At 43.2% G+C, this 20747-nt stretch overlaps 1 protein-coding gene across 2 annotated transcripts in view; it reads left to right on the plus strand.

The window, feature by feature from the left end:
- Positions 1-20747, plus strand: part of LOC5573536 (modifier of mdg4) — a 419719-nt gene that overhangs the window by 396780 nt on the left and 2192 nt on the right. The window contains exons 5-7 of one of the 2 annotated variants that reach the window (XM_021838270.1): positions 2771-2934; positions 2998-3181; positions 11155-11351. In XM_021838270.1, coding sequence (XP_021693962.1) covers positions 2771-2934; positions 2998-3181; positions 11155-11351 — 545 coding nt within the window. Of the gene's footprint in view, positions 1-1767; positions 1930-2770; positions 2935-2997; positions 3182-11154; positions 11352-20747 lie in introns of those variants that run through there. The other variant, XM_021838283.1, reaches the window with a different exon arrangement.

A 20747-nucleotide genomic window follows, 5' to 3' on the forward strand; every position in this document is an offset into this window, starting at 1 on the left:
CCCGACAGGATTCGGAAGGAATCCCGACAGGATTCGGAAGGAATCCCGACAGGATTCGGAAGGAATCCCGACAGGATTCGGAAGGAATCCCGACAGGATTCGGAAGGAATTCCGACAGGATTCGGAAGGAATCCCGACATGATTCAGAAGGAATCCCGGCAGGATTGTGACGGAATCCCATCAAGATTCTGACGAAGTCCCATCAGGATTCTGAAGGATTCCGGACCTGATTCTGACGGAATACCATTAAAATTCTGAAGGAACTCCGACAGGATTCGGAAGGAATCCCGACAGGATTCGGAAGGAATCCCGACAGGATTCGGAAGGAATCCCGACAGGATTCGGAAGGAATCCCGACAGGATTCGGAAGGAATCTCGACAGGATTCGGAAGGAATCTCGACAGGATTCGGAAGGAATCTCGACAGGATTCGGAAGGAATCCCGACAGGATTCGGAAGGAATTCCGACAATCGGAAGGAATCCCGACAGGATTTGGAAGGAATCCCGACAGGATTCGGAAGGAATCCCGACAGGATTCGGAAGGAATCCCGACAGGATTCGGAAGGAATCCCGACAGGATTCGGAAGGAATCCCGACAGGATTCGGAAGGAATTCCGACAGGATTCGGAAGGAATCCCGACATGATTCAGAAGGAATCCCGGCAGGATTGTGACGGAATCCCATCAAGATTCTGACGAAGTCCCATCAGGATTCTGAAGGATTCCGGGCCTGATTCTGACGGAATACCATTAAAATTCTGAAGGAACTCCGACAGGATTCGGAAGGAATCCCGACAGGATTCGGAAGGAATTCCGACAATCGGAAGGAATCCCGACAGGATTCGGAAGGAATCCCGACAGGATTCGGAAGGAATCCCGACAGGATTCGGAAGGAATCCCGACAGGATTCGGAAGGAATCCCGACAGGATTCGGAAGGAATCCCGACAGGATTCGGAAGGAATCCCGACAGGATTCGGAAGGAATCCCGAAAGGATTCGGAAGGAATCCCGACAGGATTCGGAAGGAATCCCGACAGGATTCGGAAGGAATTCCGACAGGATTCGGAAGGAATCCCGACATGATTCAGAAGGAATCCCGGCAGGATTGTGACGGAATCCCATCAAGATTCTGACGAAGTCCCATCAGGATTCTGAAGGATTCCGGACCTGATTCTGACGGAATACCATTAAAATTCTGAAGGAACTCCGACAGGATTCTCGGACAGGATTCGGAAGGAATCCCGACAGGATTCGGAAGGAATCCCGACAGGGTTCGGAAGGAATCCCGACAGGATTCGGAAGGCTTCCCGACAGGATTCGGAAGGAATCCCGACAGGATTCGGAAGGAATCCCGACAGGATTCTGACGGAACCCCATCAGGACTCTGATGGAATCCCATCAGGATTCTGAAAAATGCTCCCCAGGATTTAGAAGAAATCCTCCCCAGGATTCAGAAGAAATCCCCTTAGAATTCTGATGGAATCCTCCCCAGGATTCTAAAGGAAATCTCATAAGGAGAAAATCGAAATTCTGAGGCAGTCCTTCCCTGGATTCTTAGAGAATCTTCAGGATTCTGAGCAAGGTTCTCTCAAACTTTAGTACTTCCCAGACGATACTGATAAAAACTTGACTTTTGACTTTAAACGATTGTATTTCTAACTCGAAAGGCACAAATATCTAGTAATCTAATTAAATTCTTATGTTTCTGTTTTCTACACGAGACTATTTCCATCTAATACTTTATTACTATTTCCTATTTTCTTTGCAGAGGCTTGGAGCGCTGAAGGGCTCACGGAGAACTTGCTTCAGATAAAACTGAAGCGGACGGTGGAGAAAATCAACAATCGTCGCAACGTGCAGCACTCGAAGCGCCGCCGGAAGGCCAGACTTTTGAATGCGGAAAAGAATAAATGATGAATCTTCCACCGTAGATTTCCTTTCTTTTAATTCTTCGATATGCCATTAGGTGGCGATCTAGTACTGCAGCAGTGCGGTATGCTAAACTTGAAACTATCCCTTACTAACGATACCATCCACCTTCTATTTCCAAGCTTTCAAACTTCCCAAAGTGTCGATCCGGCGGGATTTGCATCACAATCTAGTCACGCACGTGCCCGGATTCCAGTTTCCCATCCGACGGGAGGACGACTTGGAACGGCTGGAGTTCCTGGTCAAGAGCAATCCCATCGTCCGCCATCAGTACGTGAGTATCACCTTCCACCGTCAATCCCATTCAGTGTTCAATATTGGCTGGTGACTTTCGATTTACAGGTGGGCTATTTGGCGACCAAGAAGCCCCGCACCGTGTCCATAGTGCAGTGCTTCCGGATGTTCTTCGCAGACGAAGCTCTGAGGCGATACAACTGGAACGGTCTGGATAGCCCTCGGTATCCGAAGCGGCCGATGAAGAATTACGACATTTTCACGTCCTGTATGCTGGGTATGGTTTGTTGTAGTACTAGAATAACGACTTGATGATCATGCCTCTAATTCAATGTCTTGCAGAGGCGTGGCACACCCACGGTGTCAACTGGGAAGAGCTCAAGTCTATGCTGCGGAAGGCCATCCACAAGATGAACAACCGTCGCTATTCGATCGAGTGCCATCGACGGAAAAAACTTGCATGCGCGTCAATGTTTGATCTGATTTGATCTTCTGTGAATAAAGCTCTGTAGATCAGAAAATGAATTGCGAGAAATTCACATGCTTGTTACGAAGCGCGATTTCTTTGTACCGTTATGCTAATACGTAATGTTATTTTCTTTATACAGATCTTCTACTCATGGCGCCCCCTTCGCATGATTTTGCCGCCTCCTTCAAGATCACATTGCCGCCTCGGATGGTTTCCAATTTCCGTTTCCCTATCGACAATCCGGACACGCTGGAGGATCTGGAATATGCGGTGAAGAACGATTCCAGAAGCAAAGCAAAATATGTAAGTCTGTAACCAAAAGCCGATCGTTTGACATTCTAACGACCGCTCTTGCACCGCTTCTAGATCAAGTTCCTTCGAAGGATTAAACCTACCACCACACCACTCAGCAGGAGGGACGTCTTTAGGAAGATTTTCTCGGACACGGCCATCTTCCCGCACTTTTGTTTTAGCGTTCCCAAAATTGACAACGACGGAAATCACAGGAGAGCCTTGAAGTGTTTCCAGATTTTTGAGCCCTGTATGTTGGGTAAGTGTTGATTGGTTTATATATTTTCGTGCAGTTTGTGTGAGATTTTTCTCCTGATTTTTTTTCCTTTATGCTATGTTTAGACTACGCAGCTGTATCATGAAACAAGCGGTTTTCGTGATATTGGGATAATATCATATTTCTGGAACGTCATATTTACATACACTTTCCATAGCTGAATATTTCTAACATCATGATACAAACTGCTCGAACGCAAATTTGCAGCAATGTTGCCGGTATTTGAAAGAAATGTCGTTCGAAATGTATGTTTCCCAAAGGAGCTTCCCGAAGAAACTTTTCAAAGGATTTTACCGAAGAAGCTTGCTCCGGGTTGCAAAATGGTGAGTCGACAACTAGGAAGGAGTGTCCAACACTGCTCTGGTCCTCACATGTTCCTACCTCCACGGGTCAAACGACGACAAAGGGCGGTCTAAGGACTAAGGATTGCGTACTTAGCTGATAGTGCAGCCTGGGCACTGTTGTCCTTCTGACATCAGCTAGATTGAGGAGGTACGTCTCGAGCGTCTGTTCACCAGGAGGTGCGGCTCAAACAGCGTCTTTTCGGGTATCCAGCGGCTTAGGAAGAAATGCTGAATCGCGCACAGCTAAATCCAAGATGGTAGCCACATCAGCGCGATCGTCCTAGTGTTAGTTGCGACGTTAAACAGAGCTGGCACGATGGCGCTCCGGCGAGACAGGAGTGTTGGCGTAGGCCCAATAAGCCACCCGTAAAAAACCTTATTGCGAATGACATAGGAAAAAATACGACCGGGAACAATCGGCAAAAACCCACGCGACGAAATAAGTATTACGATTGCAAACTTGGAACATGGAACTGCAAGTCACTTGGTTTCGCAGGTTGTGACAGGATAATCTATGACGAACTACATCCCCGTAACTTCGATATCGTAGCGCTGCAGGAACTTTGTTGGACTGGACAGAAGGTGTGGAAAAGCGGGCATCGAGCGGCTACCTTCTACCAAAGCTGTGGCACCACAAATGAGCTAGGAACTGGCTTCATAGTTTTGGGCAAGATGCGACAACGCGTTATCGGGTGGCAGCCGATCAACGCAAGGATGTGCAAGATGAGGATAAAAGGCCGTTTCTTCAACTACAGCATCATCAACGTACACTGCCCCCACGAAGGGAAACCCGACGACGAGAAGGAGACGTTTTACGCGCAACTGGAGCAGATATATGACGGATGCTCGCCGCGTGACGAGAAAATCGTTGTTGGCGACTTGGGGTGGGACGAGAGGAAATGTACAGACCGGTGATCCGGCGGAACAGCCTGCACGCCGTATCTAACGACAACGGCCAACGATGCGTCAACTTTGCAGCCTCTCATGGTATGGTAGTCCGAAGCACATTCTTCCCCCGCAAATATATCCATAAGGCCACCTGGAGATCACCCGATAATCTAACCGAGAACCAAATCGATCACGTTCTAATCGACGGAAAATTATTCTCTGACATTACCAATGTTCGCACATACCGCAGTGCGAATATATATTCGGATCACTACCTAGTTGCTGTATGTATACGCTTAAAGCTTTCAACGGTGACCAACTCGCGTCGAAGCCGAACGCCACGGCTTAACATCGAGCGGCTACGGGACTCAGAAGTAGCCCAAGAATACGCGCAGCAGTTGGAAGTGGCCTTACCAACGGAAGAGCAGCTTGGCGCCGCCACTCTTGAAGATGGCTGGAGGCACATAAGATCCGCCATAGGTAGCACCGCAACAGCAGTACTAGGTCCAGCGGTCCCGAATCAGAGAAACGACTGGTACGACGGCGAATGCGAGCAGTTGAAGAATGCAGCATGGGCGAGAATGCTGCAACACCGCACGAGAGCCAACGAGGCACGGTATAAACAGGCACGGAACAGACAAAACTAAATCTTCCGGAGAAAAAAGCGCCATCAAGAAGAACGAGATCACGAAGCGATGGAAGAGCTGTTCCGTGCTAAAGATACACGGAAGTTTTACGAGAAGCTTAACCGCAAAGGCTTTGTGCCACAAGCCGATATGTGCAAAGACTGTGACGGAAATCTTCTCACGAACGAACGTGAGGTGGTCGAAAGGTGGCGGGAGCACTACGACGAGCACCTTAATGGTGATGTGGTCAGTAGCGAAGGTGGCACGGAAATAACTTTGGGAGCACGCGTGGACGACGAAAGATTTCCGCCTACAGATCTCCAAGAGGTAGAAACGGAGATTTGACGGTTGAAAAACAACAAAGCCGCTACCAACTACCGAGCGAGCTGCTAAAATACAGTAGTGATGCACTGGCAAAAGTGCTGCATTGGATCATTTCCAAGATTTGGGAGGAGGAAGTATTGCCGGAGGAGTAGATGGAAGGTGTCGGATGTCCCTTCTACAAAAAAGGTGACAAGTCGAATTGCGCCAATCATCGTGCGATCACAATTTTGAGCGCCGCCTAAAAGCTACTCTCCCAAATGTTCTGCCGCCGACTATCACCGAATGCTAGAGAATTCGTTGGGCAATATCAGGCAAGATTTATGGGCGAACGAGCTACGACGGAACATATATTCGCCATCTGCCGAATACATTGTACCCACACATCATATGTTCATCGATTTTAAATCCATCTATGATACAATCGATCAAGATCATCAAGATAAGGTTTCCCGGACAAACTGATAAGATTGACCAAGGCGACGATGGAGCGAGTGATGTGCGTAGTCCGAGTATCAGGGACACTCTCGAGTCCCTTCGAATCTCGCAGAGGGTTACGGACTGAACATCAGTGTGTCGAATACAAAGTACATTATAGCAAGGAGCTCGTGAGAGGACCTGGGAGGGAGAAACTGATACAAAATTTATGTACGTCATAGTGAGCCGAGATTCTGCTGTCATGAACTTTTACTGTGAGCCCAGATCTTAAAGAATGGACAAACATGAGAAAAGCGCGTAATTTTTAAAAACATATTTTTACATTTCAACAAAGTTGACAACAATCGGTTAAAAATCAATTCCTGCACACCCAAAAGCAATGCAACGATAGCACCTTTTAATTTGATCGAATATAAAGTATTGAAACACGCATCTTGTTATGCTTTTCCAATCAAAATTAAAATTGTATGCACATAAAACAATGGCCCTTTTCCCAAGTTTATCCAGAAAGATCGAAGATACACAACAAAAGAAAACTAGCGATTCTTCGCAAGCCTGCCTTGATTGTCGTTAGTGAGCGGGAATTATCTTGCAATTTGGAAAAGTGTTGTGTCATATTTCGTGTGTAGTATCTGTGCCTCCCTCCCAGGATAGGACATGGCACGTATCCCACTTCGAGTTCATACTGACGGTGATATAATCGAGGTGGTCGAAGAAATCGTGTACTTGGGCTCACTTGTGACCGCCGACAACGACACCAGCGCAGAAATCCAGAGACGCATCGTTGCTAAAAATCGTGCCCAGTGTTGTTCACTCATTTCCCCGAAAATAACATTTTCCGAACTACGAAGCCACGAACTACTACAACCAAAGACAAATTAAAGACCTTCATGTCCCTTGCAAATGCTCAAAATTTTATGGCTCATAAGGTAATCTAGAATGCCGTGAAAAGTGTACTGCGATGTGTCAAACTTGGGTACCTTTTATACTACCGAGGGACCAAATGCAGTACTAGAAGTGGTACCCAATCTGAGCCCGAGTGTGACGGACCTGACTACAACCATGCTCTATCCTCTTAAGATAGAAAAGCAGATGGTTAAGCTTGAGTACTGCACACAAAATCGATCAATTTTGATCCCAGAGAGCCACAATTCAACGCGGTGAAATGAAATGAGTGAGTGAGTGAGTGCGAATCATTTCACCGAAACTTGAATTGCGGCCCACCGAGATCGAAACTGTCGGATCCCATGTGCAACACTCAAGCCCAACCACCTCGACCTCCATCTCAGGAATACAACGCATAGTTATAACAGTTCATGGCTTCACAATTCGAATTTCGGGGAAATGAGTCTGGTCAACACTGATCGTGCCTACTTTGGACTCCGCAGAACTCTTCGATCGACTAAAGTTCGCCATCGCACGAAGTTAACCATCTACAAGACGCTGATTAGACCGGTACTCATCTATAAGCCCAAAACATGCATCCTACGTGTAGAGGATTAACGCGCCCTTGGTGTTTCCGAACGGAAGGTGTTGCGGACCATCTACGGAGGAGTGCCGATGGAAGACGGAACGTGGAGAAGGCGGATGGACCATGAATTGCACCAGTTGTAGGGAGAACCAAACATCGTCCACCTCGCAAAAATTGGGAGATTGCGGTGGGTCGGGCAGTCGGTCATGTCACCAGAATGTCGGATAACAATCCGGTGAAAATGGTTCTCAAAAACAATCCGACGGGCACAAGACGACGTGGTGCGCAGCTGACAAGATGGGTTGATCAAATTGAGGACACTTCGCAGAATGCGTGACTGACGACAAGCAGGCATGGACCGGGTCGAATGGAGACGTCTCCTACGTACAGCAGAGGCCACCCAGGCCTTAGCCTGTCTGGTAAGGTAAGGTCCTCTTCCTGAAGGAACTTCCTGGAAAAACTTCCTGAAGTAGGTTCCCGATGGAGCTTCCCGAAGGAACATTGCAAAGGTGTTTACCGAAGGAGCTTCCTGAAGCAATTTACCGAAGGAACTTCTCAAAGTCACTTCACGAAGGAACTTCCCGAAATTCCTGAAAGCACTTCCGAAGAAGTTTTTTTAAACAACTTCCCGAAGGAACTTTGCAAAGAATCTTCCTGAAGGAAATTTCAAAAGAACTTCTTGAGAAACTACATTGAAGAACTTCCGAATAGAACCAGTAGGTCGAACTTTTCCGATGAACATTTTGAGGTGGAATATTTGAGAAGAAACTTCCAAGAGGATCTTACGGAGCTGTAAGATTTTGACGAACAGAGTAATCAATTAAGTTTGGCAAAAAAAGAAGAAGTTAAAACATAATATCAGCTATGTAAATGAAAAACCGACATTAGCACTATACCATTTAATTCCACTAGAGTTTGTATCCAGTTTGGGGCCCAGATAGCCGTAGCGGTAAACGCGCAGCTATTCAGCATGACCATGCTGAGGGTCGTGGGTTCGAATCCCGCTGGTCGAGGATCTTTTCGTAAAGAAAATTTTCTCGATTCCCAGGGCATAGAGTATCTTCGTACCTGCCAAACGATATACACATGCAAAAATGGTCATTGGCACAGAAGCTCTCAGTTAATAACTATGGAAGTGCTCATAAGAACACTAAGCTGAGAAGCAGGCTCTGTCCCAGTGGGGACGTAATGCCAGAAAGAAGAGTTTGTATCCTTTGACAGATACGCGTATTTCGACCGGAGCTCCGGGGAAGCCCAAGCAATCGTGTTCGTTTTTTTCCTCGTGTCGGCGGTGGTGCGATTCCATTTTTTCTCTGTTTGCGCGCGATTTGTTGGGCAGTGGGGAAGCGTGTTCATTCAGTTCTATGTTCCCGTGGAGTAAGCGATAGAATCAAGGCTAATCGTGACCGGTTTACTGTAACCGTTTGGTTACAAATTGTTGATTTTTGTTTTTATATTTATTTGTTCGTTTCGGAACCTTCACGTTTCTCGTGTAAAAACAGAAGAAGATACCACAGAAGCGTTGGGGTTTGTGCCGCTGTAAATGTCTTCGTCCGCTACCAATTATTAATCATGTGTGTCCATGTGCTGTGGATAAGTGTTCAGTGCAGTGTAGTTAAAACGTGTTCGAACCCCCGAACAGTTTTCATTCAGCGTTCAATTTTCAGCTCGCACGGGTTCAATTTTTTGAACTGCTCAATGTTCAAGCCTACTTGATCCCTCGTTCAAAGGTTTGAACTGGAACGTAAACTGAACGCGTTCAAATGCAACACTGATACATAGAGCGTGATTTCTTTCTATGTACAGTGTCTGTACGTGTTAAGTCAAGCTGAAAGTGGATTGTGGCTGCTCAATCAAGGATGAAAGATCAACTGGTGAGCTCGTTTCATGCTTTTATTTCGAATCTGCAATTTTTCAATAAACTATGTATGGTTCGTCAGTTATGTTATGTTAGTTATGTTCACATATTTTTATTAACATCCCTCTTTTTGACCTGTACTTTTGAAATTAAAAAAAACTTTGAATGGATCGACACTTAAAGCAGGTCCGTTCCAGATTGAATGCCACTTCTAGTACTACATTTTGTCCCTTGATTCTGCAAAAGTTACCCAAGTATGGCAGATCGCAGTACACTTTTCACGGCATTCTATAAAATTTTGGGCATTTGCGAAGGACATGGAAGTCTTTATTTCGTCTTTGCTCTAAGTCTAGACTTGCAAAAGGTTTACTTTATTCAACAAACTTTGAATGGCTCGTCATTGGAAGTGTCGGCATAAGTGTGTTCTGTGATGGTCCAGACAATTGAGTTTTTTTTTCTTTTCATATGCGTAAAATATGATAACACATGCTTTCGTCCTGACACCTGAAGGAATGTTGAGTTTTGCTATTTGATCAACAAACTTTGAATGGTTCGTCAATTCAAGTGTCAATATTATTTTCTTACACTTGAAAATTTTCCATATAAATTGAATATACTATGTTTATAGGCATGTTTATATCTCAAAAATAATGGTTCGTCATGGTCTAATCGTTTATCAAAGTGAATCCTGTGACCCAACGATACTCCCCACTAACAAACATTCCTCCCAGTAATCTTTGTGGAGATGCAGAGGTGAACGGACGTGGCCGTTATTGACCATGTCTAAATAGAGAGGCACTGAATTATGTACACTGAAGAAGATTATGGCCAATTCTAGTCAAACTACTAGTTGATTCTTTGTGCATTTTCACTGAATTCGGTCAATCACGGAATAGCAACCATTGATATGTGTAGTCAGTCCAAGCTAAACTAAGATAACGATAATTATATGACCCTTATCAAGAGCATCAAATGTAGATTAATCTATATAAACAGTTACGTATAGTTGCTAAACATTAGAGTTCATGGTATCAAATATTTGACCAGTTTAAATTGTAGAAAATTGTTCAGGAGAGGAAATATATTCCATTAAATTCACTGCACTTTCACTACATGTTTCCATTTACATCATCCTTATCGGTTCATCTTATATGTTATTATCTATTTCCTTTCCACAGAGGCTTGGTCCGAGCACAGCGACATTAGCAAGCATACACTGGCAGAAACGCTAAAACGGCTGATCAAGCGAATCAACTGTCGGAATTACGTTCGCTTGGGACGTATCGACAAAAGCAAGAAGAAACATTGAAAGTAGCTACGACGTTCTTTCGAAGAAATTTGATAAAAATAAAACTGGAATATCTTAAGTCTTTGCAACAAAAATAAATTCCGTTTGCCGCAAGAAAACCGAACGAACAATGAAATCAAAATCAAACTAACGCGTTGTCAATCAATTACAGCAATCGTGAAACTTCGCAACCTGGACGCCAGGGAAGCATTGCGAGCGGCCAAGGAAGCGTTGAAAGCGAAAAATCGTAAATCCATCAAAGTGCACACCCGGGCCTCGTTAACTGGCACTCCCAAAGGTGACTACGACGAGAGGAACCCACAGCCTACTGCGAGGGCGACCTTTCACAAAACGACGAACACCGTAGTAGGCCATCTGCGCCAAATACTACCTAAGAAGGAACAATAGTACTTTATCCTATACATATCTTGGTTTGTACGTGCTCTTACATCACGATAGGCAATTATCGGAAGTGTAGTAGTAGAGCAAATGTACGATCAATCTTAGCTACTGATAGGTGTATCACAATACCTGCGGAAAGAGGCGTTTGATTTATTCAAATTTTGATATTAAAATTGTCGTCTCATTTACAGTTCAACCCAGCTTCAGTTTTGTCCCGAAAAACATTTCCAATTCCGAATACCGCTACATATTGATACCACAGAACATTCACTCATCGAACTATACTCCCCCCTTAATATGTTTTCTTTTTTTTTTGCAGCGCCGATACCATTGACTTCTAACCAAGCTTCTAACTCCATTACGGTGGAGAATACTGAACTCAACAAAGGAGAGTCCCCTTACGGCTACAGTGCGGACTATGAGTATGACCGGTTGAGCTTTCCCTGTGGAAAGCCCTCACAGGTGGAACTGCTGGAAAATGCCGTAAACGACAGTGCAGATGTCCGGGTGCAATATGTGAGTATGGCTTTCATAAATGTTTGATTTTTGTGTTTTTCGAAAACAAATGTTGGGAGTGTCATTGAATGAATTAAGAGACATTATTTAAAAATATTTTTAAAGAATTCAAGAAGGATTCCAGGGTGATCCTTAGTAGGATTTCTGTAAGACAATATTGCTAAACTACACGAGCCTTTATGGGTGGTATTCTTGATGAATCGTTGAATAGATTATCGTAAAAATTCTTGAAAGGATTCCAGAGAGAATGCTTTGAGAAGATTCCAGAGACAATCCTTTGGAAGCATTCCAGAAAGTATCCTTGGGAGGATTTCTGGGAAGGTCCTTAGTAGGATTTCTGTGAGAATTCTTGAAAAGATTGCTAAGCTAAGAGAATCGTAGGTTAACCGTTGAATAGATTACTGTAAGAATTCTTGAAAAGAGTCCACAAAGATTCCTTTGGAAGGATTTCAGAGAGAATCCTTTTGAAGGATCCCAAAGCGAAGCTTATGGAAGGATTCCAGAAAATATACTTACTTACTTACTTATTTGGCTTTACATCAATTATCTTGATAAAGCCTCGCCAACAATATTTCGCCAATTCCCTCGGTTCATGGCCGCTTCTCTCCATCCTCGACTGTGACCCACGCTCTCCAGGTCCTGGTGTACCTGATCAATCCACCTAGCTCGCTGCGCCCCACGCCTTCTTGTTCCGACCGGATTCGTGGCGAACACCATCTTTACAGGGTTGTTGTCCGGCATTCTTGCAACATGCCCTGCCCAGCGTATCCTTCCAGCTTTAGCTACCTTCACGATACTGGGTTCGCCGTAGAGTTGAGCGATCTCGTGGTTCATCCTTCGCCGCCACACGCCGTTCTCCTGCACGCCGCCGAAGATCGTCCTTAGCACTCGGCGTTCGAAAACCCCAAGAGCTTGCAAGTCCTCCTCGAGCATAGTCCACGCCTCATGCCCATAGAGGACTACCGGTCTTATGAGCGTTTTGTACATCGTGCATTTGGTGCGGGGGTGAATCTTTCTTGACCGCAGTTTCTTCTGGAGCCCATAGTAGGCACGACTTCCGCTGATGATGCGCCTTCGTATTTCCCGACTAACATTGTTGTCAGCCGTCAACAAGGATCCGAGGTAGACGAACTCGTCCACCACCTCGAAGGTATCCCCGTCTATCGTAACACTGCTTCCTAGGCGGGTCCTGTCGCGCTTAGTTCCGCCAACCAGCATGTACTTTGTTTTCGACGCATTCACCATTAGCCCGACTCTTGTTGCTTCGCGTTTCAGGCGGGTGAACAAATCTGCCACCGTTTCAAATTTTCTCCCAATAATATCCATGTCGTCCGCGAAGCAAACAAATTGTCCGGATCTCGTGAAAATCGTGCCTCGACTGTTAAGTCCGGCTCTCCGCATGACACCTTCAAGCGCAATATTGAACAACAGGCACGAAAGTCCATCGCCCTGTCGTAGTCCCCGCCGAGACTCGAACGAACTGGAGTGTTCGCCCGAGATCTTCACGCAGTTTTGCACACCGTCCATCGTTGCTCTGATCAATCTTGTGAGCTTCCCGGGAAAGCTGTTCTCGTCCATGATTTTCCATAGCTCTATGCGGTCGATACTATCGTATGCCGCCTTGAAATCGATGAACAAATGGTGCGTAGGGACCTGGTACTCACGGCATTTCTGGAGGATTTGCCGCACGGAAAAGATCTGGTCCGTTGTCGAGCGGCCGTCGATGAAACCTGCTTGATAATTTCCCACGAACTCGTTTGCTATAGGTGATAGACGACGGAAGAGAATCTGGGATAGCACTTTATAGGCGGCGTTTAGGATGGTGATTGCACGATAATTTTCACACTCCAGTTTGTCGCCCTTTTTGTAGATAGGGCATATAACGCCTTGCTTCCACTCCTCCGGTAGCTGTTCCGTTTCCCAGATTCTGACTATCAGCCGATGCAGACAAGCGGCCAACCTGTCCGGGCCCATCTTGATGAGTTCGGCTCCGATACCATCCTTGCCAGCGGCTTTGTTGTTCTTGAGCTGTTGAATGGCATCCTTAACTTCCCCCATCGTGGGAGCTGGTTGATTTCCGCTATCCGCTGTGCTGACGTAGCCATCGCCTTCGCTGTCCTGACCTTCTGTGCCTGTGTTCTCTGCGCCATTCAGGTGTTCATCGTAGTGCTGCTTCCACCTTTCGATCACCTCGCGTCCGTCCGTCAAGATGCTCCCATCCTTATCCCGGCACATCTCAGCTCGCGGCACGAAGCCTTTGCGGGATGTGTTGAGCTTCTGATAGAACTTCCGCGTTTCTTGAGAACGGTACAGCAACTCCATCTCTTGGCATTCCACCTCTTCCAGGCGGCGCTTTTTGTCCCGGAATAGGCGGGTTTGCTGTTTCCGCTTCAGTCTGTATCGTTCCACGTTTTGCCGCGTACCATGCTGCAGCATTGCAGCTCCTCTAAAACCTCCTGGCACTCCTCGTCGAACCAATCGTTTCTTGAGCTCCGTTCCACATATCCGACAACGCTTTCGGCAGCGTCGTTAATGGCTGCTTTGACTGTCCTCCAGCAGTCCTCAAGAGGGGCCCTATCGAGCTCGCCCTCGTCCGGCAACGCTGCCTCAAGATGCTGCGCGTACGCATTGGCGACATCCGGTTGTTTCAGCCGCTCGAGATTGTACCGGGGCGGGCGTCGGTACCGTACATTGTTGATGACGGATAGTTTTGGGCGCAGTTTCACCATCACCAGGTAGTGGTCGGAGTCAATGTTGGCGCCACGATAGGTTCTGACGTCGGTTATGTCGGAGAAGTGCCGTCCATCGATCAAAACGTGGTCGATTTGCGATTCTGTCTGCTGAGGTGATCTCCAGGTGTACCGATACGGGAGGCTGTGCTGGAAATAGGTGCTACGAATGGCCATGTTCTTGGAGGCGGCAAAATCTATCAGTCGTAGGCCGTTCTCGTTCGTCAGCCGGTGGGCGCTGAACTTTCCAATCGTCGGTCTGAGCTCCTCCTCCTGGCCAACCTGAGCATTAAAATCTCCTATGATGATCTTGACGTCGTGGCTTGGGCAGCGGTCGTACTCGCGTTCGAGCTGCGCGTAAAATGCGTCCTTGTCATCATCAGTGCTTCCGGAGTGTGGGCTATGCACGTTGATTATGCTGAAGTTAAAGAATCGGCCTTTGATTCTTAACTTGCACATTCGTTCATTGATCGGCCACCACCCGATCACGCGCCTTTGCATATCACCCATCACTATAAAAGCTGTTCCCAGCTCGCGTGTGTTGCCGCAGCTCTGGTAGATGGTATGATTACCTCTAAACGTTCGCACCAATGCTCCTGTCCAGCACACCTCCTGCAGCGCTACGATGTCGAAACCGCGGGTCTTCAGTACATCGGAGAGTATGCGAGTACTTCCAATGAAGTTGAGAGATTTGCAGTTCCACGTACCGAGTTTCCAATCGCTAGTCCATTTTCGTCGCTGTGGTCTTTGCCGATTGTTCCGGTCCGTATTCTCTCGTTGACGTTCCTGTGCTGATGTGTTTTTACGGCTGGCTCGCAGGGCCTAACACCAACCCCCTAGATTTCCGGAGGACCATTCCCCCTAGATGTTCGGAGGGCCATAGTGCGCAGTTTAGCTTAGAGTCCTTCTCTGGCACTCGGACGATGATCAGCCGCCCCTGACATGGGGAACAGACGCTGTTGTGAGCCGCTCCTAACGTGGAGTACAGACGCTCCAGGTTTGCAAAAGCAAACCCCCCCTTCCCTGTCAGCATACGACCAAAGTTCCCACCGGGGGTTGGTTACCCGATCTTCCCCAAGGTTACTCGTACCCCGGCCAGTACCACGAGGAGGTAGGGATAGGAGTTGCTGGGCAAGAGGCTAAGGACCGCACAAAGGGGTCTATTTTATTCCTGCAGGTATGCGAGGTACCAATGGTACGCCATGCCCAGCCATTTACCGCGCCAAGAAAATATCCATGGAAGAATTTCTGGGAAGATCCTCAGTAGGATTTCTGTGAGAATTCTTTAAACGATTGCTAAGCTTAAAGAATCCATGGGAGGTATCATGGGAGAATCGTTGAATAGGTTATCGCAGAGAATTTTTGAAAGAAGTCCAGAAAGAATGCTTCGTAAGGATTCTAGAGAGTCTTTTTGGAAGGATTCCAAAGAGAGAATCCTATGGAATAATTGCAGAAAGTATACTTGGAGGGGTTTCTGGGAAGATACTCAGTAGGATTTCTGTGAGAATTATTGGAAAGATTACTAAGCTGAAATGGAATGTATTCTGGGAGAACCGTTGAATAGACTATCGTAAGAATTCTTGGAAGGAGTTCAGAAAGAATCCTTTGGAAGGATTCCGGAGAGAATCTTTTAGAAGGATTCCGAAGAGAATCATTTAGAAGGATTCCAGAGAGAATTTTTCGGAAAAAATGAAAGAAAGCATCCTTGGAGGGATTTCTGGAATGATCATTTGTAGAGAATTCTTGGAAAGATTGTTAAACTTAGAAAATCCATGGAAGGTATCTTAGGAGAACCATTGAATAGGTTATCCAAAGAATTCTTGAAAGTAGTCCAGACAGAAACCCGTGATAGGGATCCTTAGAGAATGCTTTGGACGATTCCGTGGGGAATCCTTGGAAGAATTCCATAGATAATCCTTGGAAGGATTCCATAGATAATCTTTGGAATGATTCCATAGAGAATGTTTGTATGAAAGCCGTAGAGAATCTTTGCATGGGTTAAAGAAAAAGTCCTTTGAAGGATTACAGAGAAACTTTTAGATATATTCCAAAGAGATCTCTTGCACGAATTCCAAAGAGTATTCTTATATCGATTTCATAGAAAATCTTAGAAAGGAGAGAATATTGTTGTTGCAATGCTTTAGATAAAAGCCCCTCGACAGAAGCCCTGCTAATGTACAATAGGGATTGCGCTAACTGACAGTATCAGTGATAGAGCGGTAGATGAGATAAACCGATACGTTGACGTCTGTCATGTTAGATGGTTAGTAGCTGACTCATGGTAAACCCAAATTTTCTAAGTGAAATTGTTCTGCTGATAATAATTATATTTTGCGATTATTCTATATGAAAATACGCTGTTTACTTCGATAGTTTGAATTTGAGTGAGTAGCTAACATGAATTCGTTATTTGCACAAAACGTTATGTATGTTTCCATTGGAATAGGTACGACAGAGAATTCTACATTCCATTGATCGGGATAATAAATCACGTTTAAGAATTTGATAAGTTTGTGCTCAGATTCGGTAAAAGCTTAGGTAACGTATTGATTGGATTGTGCATTATGCAATGAATTGATTTATAGTTATTAATAGACAGTTTAACGTTATAACAGATTAAAAACATTACTCGAGGTAAGGTGAGAGGTAACCTATGTTCACACCAGAGCGGAAACCAAGATTGTGAGTAGAATTGCCCTTACATATTAGTTGTTAAACCTAATCAAATGTTACGAATTCTAGCTAAAAGCAAAATAAACTCCAAATATTTGCTAAACGGACTTGGCTGCTCGAACAATTGTTTTCATTTAAAGAATTTTTGAAACATTCCTTCCAAGGATTTCTGAGATCTTTAACAAAGCTGGGAAGGATTTTTAGCTGAATCTTAGAAGGATTTCTGTGATAATGTTGGGAAGGGCTGTTGAGAGAATCATTGGAAATAATCTTGGATAATTGTTGGCAGGATTGTTTTCAGAGAATATCCTTGAAGGGATTCCAGAGATAATCTTTGATAAGTTTTATAGGACGATTGTGGTATAATCCTAAGAAGGGTTCTCTTATTATCTCTGGTAGAATTCTGGAATATTCTATTAAAAGGTTTTGGAATAACTCTTGATAGGCTTCTCGAATAATCCTTGGTAGGATTCTTAGATAGTCCTCGGTAGGATTCTGTGAGAATCATTGATAATGATTCTGTGAGAATCCATGGTAGGATTATATGAGAATTCGTTGTAACGATTCTCATAGGTAATCCTTGACAAGTAGTCTGTAAGAATGCTTGATAAGGATTATGTGAAAATCTGTGATAAGGATTCTGTGAAAATCTTTGATAACGATTTTGTGAGAACTCTTAGTAGGATTCTGTGAAAATTCATGAAATTCGTGGTAACGATTCTCATACAAAATCCTCGACAAGTAGTCTGTTAGAATCTTTGCTAACGATTTTGTGAAAATCCCTTAGTAGGATTCTGTGAAAATCAATGGAATTCGTGGTAACGATTCTCATACAGAATCCTTGACAAGTAGTCTGTAAGAATTTGTGATATGGATTCTGTGAGAACCTTTGATAACGGTTCTGTGTGAATCCTTGGTAGTATTCTGTAAGAATCCTTTGTAGGATTCTGTGAGAATCCTTTGTAGGATTCTGTGAAAATCCATGGTAGGATGCTGTGAGCCCGGGTAGAGGAGAATTGCAAAAGAATAACAAAACTTACCATTAAAATAGAATGTTTGAATAGCAAAATTTGTTCTTTGTTTGTTTGAAATAAGAGATTAAATAACAAAAATAATAACTAAGTTTATATGGCATAAAAACTAAATAATATCATATTTTGCCATTGTAATAACAAAATAATAGCAAAAATATAGGCAACCGTAACTAAAAAAATATGTTATTATTTAGATATTGATAACAAAATAATAACTAAATAAGCTATTCACGAGTAGATCGAAATAATGGTAATTTTAGTTCTTTGACTTTAATATCTAAATTTAGCATGATTGAAAAATAAACTTTTTGCTTTCCTGCGAGTAACATTTGCTTTTTAAATCTTCAATGAATATCATACAAATAGTAAAATTAGCTATTATGGCAAAATTTGATGTTTGTTTGTTCTCATGAATTATTTAAATAAAGTTTTCAAATATCAAAATAATGACATATTTTAATGTGATGGCAATGTTTGTTATTCTTTAGATATTTAATGTTTTTTTAGTATGTTCGCACAAATAACAAATTTTACCATGATAGTATATTTTGTTATTGATTAGTTATTACATGACTTTCAAGCATAACATACCAATGACAAATTTTGTTATGATTGTATGTTTTGCTATTGATGAGATATTTATATAATATGTTAATAACATAATAATGGTTAAACCAGATTTGATTGCAAAATTTGTTCTTATTTTACCATCATTTTGTTATTCACCTCTACCCGGGAGAATACGTGGTAAGAATTCTCATAGAAAATCCTTGACATGTAGTCTGCAATCATCCTTGGTAAGGGTTATGTGAGAATCTGTGATAACGATGCTGTGCGAATCCTTGGTAGGATTCAATGAGAATTCGTGGTAAGAATTATCATAGAGAATCCTTGGTAAGGATTATGTGAGAATCTTTGGAAAATATTCTATGTGAATTCTTGCTAAAGATTATGTGAGAATCTTCGATAAGAATTCTGTGAGAATCCTTCATAAGGATTTTCTTTTGTGAGAATCCTTTGTAAGGATTCTGTGATAACCTTTGGTACAGATTCTATGAAAATTCTTGGTAAGGATTCTGTGAGATTTTTTGGTAAGGATTTCTGAGACAATCTTTGGCAAAGATTCCTAAGATATGATAAGATAGGAAACTATTCGCTACTACTACGTTTTAGTTTCGTCCGTGAACAGAGACCAGACCAAAGGCGAAATTACAACGTACTAGTCTGGCTCAAAATGGGTACCAATTCTAGTACCTACACGATGAATTCCATGTCAAATCGGTCAGTCACAGTACTCGATTCTCATAACTCGACCATCTTCGATTTGCAGTAAATTTGGCACATGATTTTGGCTATGGCTTAGTTGACGAATAAAAGTGAGATTAAATTTTGCAAAATCTTTGTTGAAAAAATCAAAATTGGCGTTTGCCAGACAATTTGAATTGTTATGAAACTGTAGGAAAAATGATATTTATTGGAATCTTGACAAAACTGACATCATTTAGCCGACAGCAAATCAGAATAAGCTTATTCAATTTCCATATTTTCGGAAACATAACCCAACTTTTATTCGTCAATAAGTCTTTTCATGAGACGTTTCGAATCAGCTGATCTGGAATCACTTTGACAGTTCTTCTATAGGATTGATAGTCCCAATGCAATGTATTGGAAAAATGCCAGCTCCGAAATGGTTGATTTTAGAGGAAAACGTTCTATGGAGATGTTCAGTGAACCACTTGGACTACGAGAAACAAATATACACTGAAAATATTATATTTATCATTATGAAGAACTCAATAACAAAATTTAAATTATACAAAAACGCTATTTTTTAAGTTTTTTTTAATTTTTACCATAGAATATGGTGTTTGGGACAAATTTTTATGATGGAGGCTTTGTAAACTTTGCAACTCAAAATCTGAAGCGATAACACATAGTTTTTCCAACGTAAAATTAATTGTGAAAGCCAAGTGAACATGTTTGAGTTAAAAATTAAATCTCCTATAACATTTAAAATCTTCAGCTTTTTTGTCTGTAAATCAAAATTGAAGGCTATGACATGTAGTTTTTTCGGCATGAATTTACTTGTAGATGTCAAGTGAATAATTTTGAGCAGCACCAGATTTTTTTACTACACTCAAAATTGTATTTACATAGAGCGAGAATCGAATCGAACCCACGAAGGGACTCAAGGACGCAAAAGTTAACCTGAATTCGATATCAGCTCAATAATCACGTGGTCCTTTTTCGCAAAGCGCAGTCTTCACCATGAAACTTTGTCCTAAATATCGGTTTCCTATTAATATTCTATGATGAATTGTTTAATGGTTTGTAGTTTCATTTTTTTTTAATTTTCCTGATAAAAAAATAAAATATTTTTCCATTGTATTTTTTTTGTAGCCCAAAGTTTACTACTATTTCCCCTTGAAGTTTTTCTCTGAAATCAACAGCTTCGGAGCTAGAATTTTTCAAATAAAATGCAAGCAAAAAGTCATAGGCCATTTTCAAAAGTTATTTTTCAGTCAAAATGATCGATTTATCTATGGAAAACACGTTTGAAATTTAATCCAAATCGAACATTATCAGGTACGATGATTTAATGATTTCGACTCGATGATCAGGTTAATGATTTCGACATGTTCTGGATGGAATTCGTCACATGCAACATTCGGTCCCATCAAAGACAAATTAAAGACCTCCATGTCCCTTGCAGTTGCCCAAAATTTTATGGCTCATAGGGTAATCTAGAATGCCGTGAAAAGTGTACTGTGATCTGTCAAACTTGGGTACCTTTTGCACTACCGAGGGACCAAATACAGTACTAGAAGTGGTACCCAATCTGAGCCCGAGTGTGACGGACCTGGTCCCATGGTACTCAAGTTTGGAAGATCGCAAAAAACTCTATTTAGCTTTGTGGAATTCGCTCTAGTACTTCATTAGTCATGAAATTTTGACAAATA

Source organism: Aedes aegypti, chromosome 1, assembly GCF_002204515.2.
Source record: "Aedes aegypti strain LVP_AGWG chromosome 1, AaegL5.0 Primary Assembly, whole genome shotgun sequence".
Taxonomy (NCBI): Eukaryota; Metazoa; Arthropoda; class Insecta; order Diptera; family Culicidae; genus Aedes; species Aedes aegypti.